The 13,662-nt window shown below is 40.8% G+C and overlaps 1 protein-coding gene across 11 annotated transcripts in view; it reads right to left on the bottom strand.

Annotated features, from left to right (window-relative positions):
• The window catches only part of LOC115049934 (collagen alpha-1(XXIII) chain-like), a 103,594-nt gene that overhangs the window by 12,413 nt on the left and 77,519 nt on the right, over positions 1 to 13,662 (bottom strand). For 10 of the 11 annotated variants that reach the window (XM_029512576.1, XM_029512583.1, XM_029512584.1 and 7 more), the window contains exons 5-9: positions 12,986 to 13,012; positions 6,101 to 6,127; positions 5,993 to 6,019; positions 4,134 to 4,160; positions 3,225 to 3,251 (exon numbers count right to left, since the gene is read on the bottom strand). In XM_029512576.1, coding sequence (XP_029368436.1) covers positions 3,225 to 3,251; positions 4,134 to 4,160; positions 5,993 to 6,019; positions 6,101 to 6,127; positions 12,986 to 13,012 — 135 coding nt within the window. The remainder of the gene's footprint in view (positions 1 to 3,224; positions 3,252 to 4,133; positions 4,161 to 5,992; positions 6,020 to 6,100; positions 6,128 to 12,985; positions 13,013 to 13,662) is intronic. The other variant, XM_029512578.1, reaches the window with a different exon arrangement.

The raw sequence follows: 13,662 nt of genomic DNA, 5'->3' as shown, positions 1-13,662 counted from the left end.
ATGTTGAGGAGATGTGAAGTAAAGCGGGAGAGGAGGGAGCCATTAGGAGGGCAGTAGGGATAGGAATAAGGAGAGATGCTAGCCTGCTCATGAGGTTTCTGTTAACAGGCTGCGGTGACTGCTGAATAGTTGAGGTTTTTCCAACAGTGAAAATGCCTCCTCCTCCTCCTTTTGCCTATACAATCATCTCTCCCCATTGTCACATTCACTCATTTGCACTGTTCCTGCCATAGAAACCACATAAACATATGCTCCTTAAACATCCCAAAAGAGAATGGGCTGCTTCAAAGTGGTCTTTCCCTGTACGTCGTTCTCATTGGACTCAAGGCTAAAACTAAAGACAAAGAGCTATTCAACCTAGCCGTGGCCTTTCTGTATAGCTCTAAGGGAAGCAATTGAAAATTTTAGATGGGGATGAACCTCCCATCATTACTTGTCTTTCAATGCAGCTTCTAGGCAAATCTAAACACTGACTGACAATCTCTTCTGTCATTGTGTGGACACCCACTTCATTTTTCAATTAAAATTGCTTTAGGGAAACAAACAGTAGACATGACCTTTTGTTGGATGCTACTCGTAGCTCTAAAACATCTTATTGTGTTTTTATATCCCTATTACCCCGTATTTGTAATCTGCCAAGGCACCAAAAGATAGCTAGACAAGAGACACTTCAAATCACAGCTTGACAGAGATTCACGACTGGTTCCTGTTTTCAGATGTCTTCTGTTATCTTATTGTAGAGTTCAGAGGTGAAACAGTATTCAATGATGAAACCAAGGCAAGGTGTTGACTGAGCTTATGAACTGGGATGATAGAGCCAACCTCCCACTGCACCATCTTTTATCTTCTCAGCCTCTGTGAACTGGTACTTCAGTGAAAACACATTTAGAAATCAAGAAAATCTAATTCGCTTATCCATCGAGGCATTTCTATTAAATATATCTTGGTGCCAGGCGTAATTCACACTAAGTAGTTTTAGAAGCTGCAAGGTTTGTTTTGAACCAAGTCTGTGTCTCTAGGCAATATTCTGAGGTTTTTGGGCTACAGACTAATCCAAAGACATCAAAGTAGCAAAGGTTTTGTCCAAGTGCAATATTTACCATTTGGAAGAGCTATGTAACAAAGAATGCCAAGAAGATATAATTCTTGCGCAAACTATTACCTCAAATTCTAGATGGATAGGAATGGAAGTCAACTGCCTCACGCCTTGATTCGAATCAGGAATTCCTGCAATGTTTCTGAAGTGCACAATAAATATTTTTCGCCCTGTCAAATTTACACTCCATTTGTATCCTGCTCTAAAACAACAGCCACTCAGTTTCATTCCTAAACACTCACACACACTGCTGTACCAATATTTCCAGATCCCAATTCTTGGAAGGTGTATGACATAACATTTGTATTTGTACTCATCATTCAAAATCTTGTGTTTTGATGGATATTCGAGAAAGAATGTTAGCAATAATAGAGAAAAAGCAGCACGTGGGGTTTTAGGCCCAGAAGAAAGTTTTGAAAAATATTGAACTTGTTAGTATTTGAGAGTGCTTCACAGTCAGCATTTCGAACCTCATGTGAAAGGCTGCATGCTCACAGTCTGTACATCATTCATTTTATTATATATTATATATTATTATATATTATTATATATTATAGAAAATTACTATGAAATAAACTATTAATCAGTTTTGCCAAAATTTTTTGAGAAAGTGCATTTTCATGTATCAGAATTTTAAATAAATGCAAAAAGACAATACAGGACTGTATTTTGGCCTCACCTTCTATGTATATGACGAATTTACAGTGTGTCATGAGGGTATGCGAAGATTAGCTTATGTATATCACTTGATTGATTCTTTATTCTTTCTTAGCTAAATTATATTACCTCTCCTTAGCTGATTAACACTTTGTATTATTTTTTTTTTTTATCAAATTAGTCTAACATAATTTTTTTCTACGAAATGCTAAATTTATTTATATTTGTTTTTTTCAACATTGGAAACAAATATATGAAAGTAAGACTCTCAGGGTTTTATCACCTCAGTAGATCCTCAGTCCTTATTGGTGTATAACCTGATGTTGCAGTCTGAACATTAGAAAAATATCAAAACCCTCAGGATTCAGGGGTACATGACATCTTCAAAGAATCCAATCCATTCACCATGTAAAGCACAGGGGGCTTATTTTTGAACCACAGTGAGAGAAGCAGGAGATAATTACATAGATCTCATGGTGGCTGGAATGATATCACATGAAAAGACAACACTGACAACATGGACCAGATGTAGAATGAGGTTACGCTGTAACGTTGAAAAAAACCATAGTTTGGTTGAGATGAGATGGCAGTTTTGGCACTGCACCAGCCATTGGGTTTTGATGGTGAGGTTAAGTATTTCCATCGTTCTTTAATATCATCATTTCTCATCTCTGGCTTTGGAGATGTGGGCAACTCAGACCTCATCATAAGAGCAGGACTACGTTGTTGGTTCAGTTGCTGGGGAAGCCACACAGGATAAACACACTTTTCTTGTGAATTATTAAAAGGCTTGCCTTGATTTTTGGACTTGTGTGCACAGAGCAGAACTTGTGTTCTGTGTTTTTGCACATGTTCTTATCCCTGGATGTCAACCATGCCCCCCAGTGTGATACCAAGGAAATGATGAGAAGTTTTTTGATGTTATAAGAACCTCTGAGAATGAAAATTTTGGTCTTCCTGGGCTTTGATTTCTAATTTGTGATGGTCTGCTTCTTTGTCTGGGCTGGGTTTGAATCTCTGCCCGTTTCCTCTCTCTGTGAAATTGGCATGTGGTTCCTGTGTTGACGCCCGCAGACACTTTTCAATTCAGGTACAATCAAAAAGAAAAATGGTGAGTTTAGCATCTAACCTAATTCCTTTACCTCATTTCCTCTTGCAGTGGAAAGAAACGCCAATGTTGACTTTTGTTTAGCTTCTGTTTCCAACATTTGCTTTTGCCTAGAGAACTGTAGTTCACACGCTCACCACCAGTCCATTTGGACCATCTTGTCTATACGCGGCTGTCCAGTAGGCCTTAAAGCAGTCATGCTTCTTATAGGGTTTATAACAACCCCTTTTTTAAAAATGAATTGAAACCTAAAGCTCTTGGCAGGAATCGTTAATGCTAACATTGTCTTTGTAGCAAATATAAAATATGAAGGCAAACTGCAAAGATAAAATCCAAAATTCCACACAAAGACAAAAAACGTACCCGTGGCCCAATGTCTCCTTGGTCACCCTGCGAGAAAAAACAGGGAAACAACAAATGTCAGCAGTTATTAGCACTGTATACACACACAGGAGCAGTCCTGCAATAGAATACTGCTACTGTGGAGCAGCTATGACACATGGGCTTAAAAACCAATGAGCTGCCCAGCCCGCTCCGGATGTCAACATTTACTGTATGAGCTATATGATAAGCCACAACTGGACTCATCTAACAGATGGCAATTGGCTGAGTACCAGCAGGAAGGCACATGTCAGGGATTGTTTGTTGTCTGATGAACATTTGGACTTAGAGTTCTCAGTGCAGGACTACCAGTGTGATTACACGAAGGGAGCCAATTTTCCAAACCTCAGCATCATCAGCCATTTACAATTCGAACTCATCACACTGAACCGTGATTTGACAGATGCTGTTTACTGAAGTTGTGTTGTTCTTGTGTTGTGTGTCTTATCTCGACAATTTTCACTTGAACTCGAACACACATACACACACACGCATCATTCATCAGCATGCACACAAATGAACACATGCGCACGGCTCCTCTGTCAGTTCTTGCAGCGCTCTCGGTTGCTAACATCTTAGACTGGGCGGAGGTTCACAGAGCAGGAAAACATCTGGCTATCATCGAGGTCTGTGGAAGGCCTGTAAACCTGTTTAGTGCCTTGACGTGAGAATGTGCAGTGACATATGAGCTCCTACATAACTACATGTTATCTATGGCTCGTTTGATGGGTGTGCAGAGAAAACCTGGATGCGGGGTGCAGGTTGGGAGCTCGACGGAGCGAACACCTTGCATGTGTGTACTTCAGACTCTCTCTACCAATAAAATCAGGTCTATGCTGAGCGCTGACTTATCTAGCAGTGTGGGTGAAGTCCATATTGATGCATGCATACCTTTTCTCCCTTGGGTCCAGCTGGTCCCTGTAAGATGGATGAGATAATGGTTGGTCAAGATAGATCACTCATCATTAATGCAACATTTATCACAGCACAATACATCTTCTGCTGACCTCTTGCAGGGAGAATACAACCAAACCACTTAAAGTGGTTGTGTGACTGAGACTGATCTATCCAAGTTAGTTTTGTCTGAGCATGTTTCAAAATAAGAACGTATGACATGAGCTTGCAGTGAGACGACCCTTTAAGATTTCTCTTTGAGTGATAAAAACTATTTTGCCATGAGATAAAATTGCAAGGGCATATGGTCCTTTGTTCCCCCAGGCTCTCAGAGTAGCACTAACCAAAAACACAGGGCCTCAAAGAAAGGCCTGTGTGCTCACTTATGGTATATGAGATACTGCCACACAGTACAATCTTGTGTTGGGCGGTTTGACATCTTCTTTTGGACACCAGACTATCAGATGAGATAATCCCTGCCAGGTTGGTTTTGCTGTGCCCCCGTCCATCTCTGCGCCTGCCCATCTTAGTCTGTCCACTGCTGACAAGTGGCAAAAGGATGCCAAGTGTGGCTGCACCACAAACCGCAGACTGGCTGCAGGCCCTCTGTGACTGTGACAGAGACAGAAAGAGAGGACTGTGTGGAAACCTGCCACCAACTTCCTCTGATCTCAGCCACAGACTAAAACTGACAACAGTGGGCAGATCTTACCCCTTACAGCTCAGAAACACTTTATGTTCTTTATGTCTCTATTCTCCAAACTGGCTCTTCTTTCACTGTATTTCGCACAGTTCCTGTTTTTATGCATCCCTCTTTATTTTATTTATCCTCAACTGACACCTCCTCTGCACAGCTACTGTGCTCAGGACAATTCTACTCATAACTTAGTGATGTATTGGCATGTCTAGGTCTCAAATTATTTTCATCATGACTTACATGATTTAAAAAAAATTAATAAATAAAATAAAAAATCTGAAATATGAATTTTTACTTGCTTATGTCCACATCAGCTCAGGTGTAGTATTTTTGGTCGAGCATTCCTAAATTATCCATTAAAAAAGCCTGTCTTATATTCACCATATCGTATATCACCTATATTTGACCTCTTTAATTCTGCTGTTGTCATCTCTCCCTGCATCCCTTGAATCACGTCACAGTTTCTGTGGATTTAACTGCAGACCCCTGGTGATGGGTAGAGTCCACTTAAAGTCAGACACAGCTTGAGGCCTCCTTTAGCAGGAACCAACAACCTAATGGTGTTTGGAGAAGAGGTATTCAAACAGCTCTGCTGTGAGGGGTTTACATCCCAGTAGATCACCAGTCTCCCTCTCATCAGGGAGCGCAACCAAAAAAAGGGCCAAAGGAGGGGTGAAGGGTGCTATAATGGCTTTTTAAGGAGCCTCTGTTGAAGGTTATAAACTCTATTCTCACTGCTGTGTAACCCATTTGCTTTGCATTGCTCGTTTCCACGTTACACCTGGGTGTGTCTGGAAGTTCCATGGGGCTGCAGGGAAAGATTGACGGATGGGACTCTGAGGTGAAGTACGAAAGGGATTTCAGCATTCACTTCAGTTGAACCATGACTCCCCCATCGCCTTGAGCTCTGGGATGACTTAAGAAGTGGAACAAGAAACAAGATGGGTACTGAGGGCGTTCCGCTCACTTCCACTGGTCCCGTAGGACCAGTAAAAATGATCCATGAAGTAAAGCCAACTGTCACCTATCTAACAGGCCACGTATCCTCCTGGATTCACAGAGAGACGATCTTTGGGTATGAAATATTTCAGTGTAATTGATATGTGTTGTCAGAAAACCATAACAAGAAGACAACAGGTGTGCGTGTGTTCTGGAGTACCTGGCTTCCTTTAAGACCTGGTAATCCCTGAGAGGAAACAAAAGAGAAGTAAAATTAAACTCTGTCACTCAAAACATGTGTTACACAAATGTGTCAAGGAATACTCACAGGTTTGCCATCCAAACCAAGTGGACCCTGTTAGAAGCCGGAAAAAGAGAAATTGTAAAAATACAAAGCACAAAGTTTCATCAGCCTTTAGTTTTTCAATAATTTGCCATTTTGAGAAATATACTTAATCACTTTCTTGCCTAGAGAGAGATGAGTAATCTAATCATACTCTCATTTCTCTGCTTGGTATCAATCTTCTCATCTAAATCTCAGCAAGAAAGTCAGGACAGTGAATGCATTTCTAAAAATTACTTTAATGAATGAATTCAAAATAAACAAGGATAAGTCTGTTGTGAATAAGACACTTAAATATTATAAAATGTCATAAAGCAGCTTTTTATTAGGAGCTCATAATATTTGAGTCTTGGTTCTTTACCTCTCGGCATACTATCTAAATGATCTGAGGTTGTTAGATTTGGAAAAAACAGTCTTCAAAGAGAGGACAGTACAAAATCTTGCTTGTAAACAAAAGAGAAGAAGCAGCTGTAATTATTGGAAAGGGGACGATAAAAAGCAGAAAAAAGGAAGAAACAAGTTCTATGTATATCCTGCCCCATTTAACTCTGTGTGCGTATGTGTGTGTGTGTGTGTGTGTGTGCATCAGGATGAGACACTGAGATGTTTCCAGGTGGTCGTGGTTTATAATTACTCTGAGATTTAGAGTGTGGTGTCCAGCCTGATAGTCTGGGAGTGGATTTGGTCCAGCTGTATTAATCTGCCTCACAACCTTTGTGGGGATGAGATAATCCAACATGCGGTGAAGTATGTTAAACGTCCCTATCAAACCTCACCCGAGTGCTGAAACAGCAGTCGAAGTCATCCACTTTGTTTACTTCAGTAGAAACAGTCAAGCAGTCATTGAACCTCCTCTGGAAAGCAACACTCAGTTCAAAGACACAACCCTTTATATCCCCACTCAAACGTAAAGGACGAGTCGGCTTGTGGATCAAACTTTCCAGAAACACTTAAATGTGATGTATGTGGCAAAGGCTGATGTTGACTTCCTCCTTAACGACCATACTCGATATTAAGCTAACAGTTTTCACAGGGTCTCTTGAGTCATTGGTTGCTTGGCCTTTCACAGTCCTGGTGTCTCGGCAGATTGTAAACCATCATCAACTGTCGTCATCTCACGCTTTGGATTGCTTACATAACTCGGCTTTTCTGTCCGTCTCTCTGCCCTACCAGACCCAAGGGTGCTATTGGACCTCGTGTCCCGTGGTGGAAACCTACCGCAGTGTCTTCACGGCCTTGTTTGGCACATGGAGAGTAGGCACCATGAGGATGAAAGGAAGAGGAGAAAAACTAGAGAGGGGGTGTGATGTGAGGGTTCTTTCATTAATAGCTCATTTGATCGCATTTTCTGTCCCTTTTTAGTGTTGTAATGGGCTGGCATGGCTATAAACTTTAATCAAAAAACCCATTTTATATGAATGTTTAAGTGGTCAGTCTGTATAAACGAGATTGCTAAAAATACAGAAAACAGCCTTTGAGGGTCTTGATGACTTTTTGATTAGGGCCTCTTGTGAAATCAGCAGGAGGTGGCTGAGGCTGAGTGGAACAAATCTCTGGGACCAATTGAAGAGCAATAATTTAGCCATGACTGTCTGAAGCAGAGACAAGTGAAGAACTAGGCTCGAATGCATTTCTTTCACTGGCGGCTACGTACAGTAGTATGTAGGTTGTAGTTTCATTGCTCTGTTAAATGTAGCATGCTGTGTTTATCGTGTTATGTATGTAAGTGGAGATTTTGAATGAGTCTCCTTACATCTTTTTACTTTTCCCTGTTGGGTGTAATCACACCCCGCTAAACTGTGTGCATGTGTGTGTGAGTGGATATTGTATGAGTGGGGTGATATTGCTACATCTGGCAGTGTTTATCAGAGCTCGGCTCTTTCAAGACTTGTCAGGATGAGTATAAGAGGTGTACACGGTGAGGTCATTGGTGGCTGGAAAGTACGACCCGAAGAAAAATAGACTGATTTACAGCTCCTAACAAGGCATACAGTGACACGTTAACTGTGTGTGTGTGGGTCTTCCTTTTGGTTTCCTTTTTTTATCTCTGTCTGTGAGAGCAGGTTTATTCTGAACAATAAAACCCTAAATCCAATATATGTCATATAATTTATCATTTCAATGACCTTTGTGGTGTCCAATGCAAAATAAAATATAACACAATCGTTTTAACTACTTGGCAATAATGCAAATGACACAGTTCAGGAAGCCCTTTTGTAACCTAAAAGAAGACACTTTAAAGTATATGAGCCTGATTTAAAACACGGAACGGTTGATGGAAACCAAGGGGAAAAATTAATCAATAGGGTGAACACGAAGAAGAATATGTAAAACAGGCAAGGGGATTCGCTTTTACTGTGCTTTAGTTTGTGCAATGCCACATTGTTAGGCTGTATTTTTCTGTGGTACGAGCCTACAGTACCAGACAGACTATAGGAAAAAGCTGGAACGCAAATAAAAATTTTGAAATGGCAAAAGAATGAAATGAGCCAGTGCTAAAATCTCTTCATCTCATACCAGAGCTAGATCAGGCCACTAAATATAAGGAAGCAAAAAGAAAAAGAGACACAGTGAGTTTAATGATGAGAAAAAAGAAAAAGTGACATTACCACAAAAGCCTCAAGTGACTGTGGGGAAAATGAAATAATGCCTTTTTGTGTGAGTGTGTGTCTTTGTGTGTTTTCCAACTTTGCAATACCATCTTGTCCTGAGATCTTTCCTCGGCAGATAAAAATAAGAAGGAAAAACTCTATTCCCACCAATTAGGTGGCTTTTAAACACATTTTTGGAAAATAACTCAGACCACAGGAGGGCTTATACGTCTGTGCGTATGCGCACACTGACAAATGCATGTGCGCATGTCTGTCTAATCTCAATGAAACAGGGAGAGGGGCGTCTTTATGGTCTTTATTGTACTCCCTTCGGTGCCAACTGGTAATTATCCTGCAGGGTGTAATTGTCAAGGATGTTGCATGAAAGGACTGCACATCTTAGCAGATGCCTCAGCCAGAAAAGCACATGGTAATGTGTCGCACACATTGCGCTCACTTATGTAACACCAAAATAGAGGACAACGGGCTGAACAGTCCTTTGAGACCTACCCTCTCTCCATGTTCAACTTTCCTTCCTTCCTTCCCTTTCATCCTTTTGACATAATTTGCTCTCTCGCAGTGATTCATAAACTCTCCTTTAAGTATCTTAAGGTTCCTCCTCTCGTTACTTTCACTTCAAATCTTCATGTCAGGGATGCATGAGCAAATTTGTGATTTGTACATGGCATTTGCTTTGGAAAAAAAAAAAAAAGAGAGAGAGAGAAACAAACCAAAAAACAAAGTGGCTGTGCCAAGGGCACCGGTTACCCCGTGACAGGCTGCATCCAGAACCAAAGAGCAGAATAAAGCATACCAGTGTGCTGTGTGATTTGGGACAGAAAATTACTGACATGTTTTGGGTGACTGTCTGGTTTTAATTTTGTACTCAGCAGTCTACAAGGCTGAACAATAGAGGCCTTGGCTTGTGTCTGCTGAGCAAAGTCCGCTGCCTGTCACAGACTGGCACTCTCGTATAAACACACTAGCGGCCGGGCATGCTGGGGATTGTGCATTTGAAGGAGAGGCAACTGGTGTGTGTGGGTGTGTGTTTACTCCTCCACACTGTTCTGTCAGTCTGCCTGACTCTGATTGTTTGACAGTGGGAAGGCTCCTTTTCTGAAACTGAAACCCCTTGGCTGTGATTTATGGGAGGAATAAGTGACAGGGGTTATGTGAGGAGAGAAAACTCACCAAACACACACACACACACACACACACGCGCGCGCACAGACTTTATGCTTGAAATGCACACAAACCACATGTCATTAACACTGTTTACCATATTACTGATGCTTCAGTAGAAGTGGGCTGCTGCATGTAGTGGTCTGATGAACCGAACGTCTGTGAGACACGTGTACCTCACACAGCCAATTGCACACATCTAGCTCAAACTGTTGAATTAAGTGTTTGTGTCCAGTTACAGAATTAAGACTGTCAAGGGTTAAAGGTGTCAATTCTATTTAAGTCACTGAGAAATAATGAGAGCGCGAGCAGGCCGGTAAACAAAAAGTGCAGTAAAAACAAACGAGCTGTTAGTTTTAAAAAAGGCAAAATAATGACCTAAATCTTGTTGGCACACATCAGGGGCACAACACAGTTTGCACCGCAGTGCTCTCCGCAAACTGACTTGACTCATGCGTGTTGATGTGCACATGCCCTCTCCATATGAGCTATCAGTGTGAAAGAACACACCCCTCTGATCACATACACAGCTCTGGTTTTGTTACAGAGACGCACATACATGATGGGTGGTTGGAAAGAGTTCACAAACATCTGCACACATGGATACAGATACAGCAACATGCTTTTTGTTGGAGACTTGAGCAACCCTGTTCCTGCTTAATGAAGTGTCCAATCTATGGAAATTGCCAGTATGATTAATCTACTGTTTTTGCAGTCTAACATACACGCAGCTCCCTAAATCATCATACCCATACATAGGCATCATAAGAGGAAGCTGCCGCTTACCCTTAGAAAACAGAGCATGTCCAGCTACACTAATGTTTCATCGCTGTAATTATAGAGCTCCAAGGATTGATTTCATTATGCTAATTAGACTATGAAGGATTACTGAGATTATATAGCTCTGAAGATGTAAATTACATCATTTTGTTAAACAGATGTTTTGCAGTTAAAGACGTTTGCCTTTGGGCCTTTAAAATGAAGACAGTGACAGGGGTGAATAGTGTCACAGGCAAACAAACATACACAAACTTGTCTGTGTGCTCAGGCCACCTGTATGTAATTAGCAGCAGGCATTTCCCGTCAGGAGGGCTGAGCAGTGCCAGTCAGACTGGGAATCTGACTGGGAGAGAGCCCCATGGGGAATGACCTTCCCAAAATTCCCAGCAAACAAAAAACCTACCAATAACAGTACAACCAACAGTGTTGAACACAACGCCGGTGACTGCCATAGGTGGCCATGGCAACCGGACAGCGGGGACAGAGGATCTCAGAGGACATGTAAAACACTCACAGACAGACCCCTAAATTCTTCATGTGGTCTGTGCCCTCATGTAGACCGAACCCGTGAAGGATGAGGGTGTTTCTGTATTCGATGATGTGAATTTGATGATGACAAAACCACAAATCAACAACAGTCGTGAGCTGTTTTGAAAGCTGAGGGAAGTCTAAGTGGCCACTAGAGGCCACTGTATTTCTGGGTAACACAAAAACCGGCTCACTGATGGAAATCAGTGGTGTCGATCATTTTGAACTAATCTTTTGTATGACTCTGGAGTAACAAGTCATCTCAGTGGGTGATTCGTTCTTTCTTCCCTGGCTCAGTTTCATTCATCAATGGGTCTTTCTGCCGCATATTCTCTTTGTAGGAATGGCTGATTCATTCACGACTCATAACTAGACCAGAGACGGGACCTCACCAGAGACTAGAAACTAGACCAGATCAGACCAGACTAGATGAGACACTGGACCCCCCCCTCCAGAGACATAAGCACGCCCCCCACCAGTGAAGTGGCCGTCTGAGTGCTAAGTCAAACGAGAGTCACTCACTGAGCTCAACACAAAGAAGTTGACTATTGTGTACTTCAACAGTAATGTTGTCAGTTGTCACTAAAGAACATGGGGATAGAATAAATTAAAAAGTTTACAGTGGATTTAATATTTCCATCCAAAGTTGTCGGACATATGTTTCATTGTTTTATTGTTATATTTTTGCTTAAATGGATGGAAGCATTGAAATTTTCAGTTATAACTGTAGAAATTTTTAATATCTCTTAAAACTACTTAAAACACCGTCTCTGGGTTAAATTTGCGTGAAATGCTAAAAACGGAATTCTCAAAAATGAAAAACCAAAAAAAAAAAAAAAATATGGGAAAAATTAAAACTGAATTTGGGAAAAAATGAAACAGATTTTATTGGACACCAGGTTAAAACACAAATGAGTCCAAATCTTTGCCTTCAACAAGGACGGGGCCAGTTGAATCTCTCTTCCTGCCATTATTGTAGTTTCCTCCTCCTTTTGGTGCTTACAAGCTTGTTTTAAAATTTTTTGAATTGATTTTGGGACATTTTAAATCAATTCTAAATTGTAGTAACTGAGAATTGCAATTCTTAATGAATCCATTTTTTGGCACACCCCTAACAGTGCCACATTGGATCCAATGAGCGGAATGAGTGAATGACTTGAAAAAAGATTCATTTATTTTACTGAACGACATTAAAAGACCTGAGTCAGTAAAAAAATCCAAACTTCCCATCACTAGTGCCCTACGTTCAGTAGTTATGGATGTGCACAGTTATTTTATTAAACTATTAAACCCCAGTCAAAGGCTCAAGGCTTGTGGGTAAATGTTTTGCATTTTCATTGCCATGACTTACACACTGCGGTGGATGTTTACTGATATCTTAACTTGGTCGTGCATGAATATTTACATGTTTTGTTCATGTTTTTATGAGCAGTCAATATTTTTTATTTCCCTCTTTGCTTCCTTTTGTCGGCAAGATTCAATATTTCAAACTGCCCAAGGGAAATAAAAACCTTTCATCCCACTTTTCCACTCTGTAGGGCACACGTCTGTTTGTCTTTAAAACCGACTGCCTCAGTGTCAGAGTCATTTCAAAGTTATGGGGCAGGATGGAGAACAAGTGAAGGTGTAGAAGTTTGCAGGAAGAGGCAAGGATGATTAGACTACAGGGAAGGAGGGGAGGAGAAGGAAGGGAGAAAAAATAAAAAGCTAAAAAAAGTTGCAACTGGAATAAGAATAGAGGCGTGATTGGATGAATTGAAACGTGAAAGGACAAATAAATCAAATTTACCGGGTATCCATCCCGTCCAGCCTTGCCCTGGTGAGGTTAGAAATTAAAGCACGAAGCATTGAGACATGTTAGAACAGACACCAACAGATGCACACAACACGTGTTGTTTACATCAAATTTTCTGGCCATCATGATGATACAGGACACAGGAAAATGGTATAATGGTTCAATTTTTAACAAAAGCTGGAATTTTACAGTAACTTATTAGTTTGTTTATTTGGGGCTTGATTAAATGAACATCAGACAGTTAACATTTCAGTTTTACTGTCTAAAAGGAACTTTGTGTATCTCAAAAATTGCCATATTGGCACATTATTTTTGACAGTTTCCTGTCTTAAATGAACTGCACTGACCCATTGTTACTGTGTGGTAGCAGCTGCATTACCACACCTTGCCATCAGCTTTATGGGCTGTAGGCAGGACTTTGGATGTGTTCAGGAAAAAGAAATTATACATCGTTTCATGCATACTTAGTGTAAACCAGCTGCACAGACAGTTTTCTCCAATAAAACCATTCCCTGCATTTTCAAAAGGTCAGTTTCTCCATTCGGATGTTTCCATAAAACTCCAGTGTGCCTGATTTGACTATTGTGAGCAAAACATTTGTATAAAACTATTAGAAAACAATATATAAAATTTGACTCACTTGTACTCCTCAAGACAGCTCACACAAATGA

Source organism: Echeneis naucrates, chromosome 10 (assembly GCF_900963305.1).
Source record: "Echeneis naucrates chromosome 10, fEcheNa1.1, whole genome shotgun sequence".
Taxonomy (NCBI): Eukaryota; Metazoa; Chordata; class Actinopteri; order Carangiformes; family Echeneidae; genus Echeneis; species Echeneis naucrates.
The sequence above is the reverse complement of the archived record's forward strand: the minus strand, read 5'-3'. Positions and strand labels throughout refer to the sequence as shown.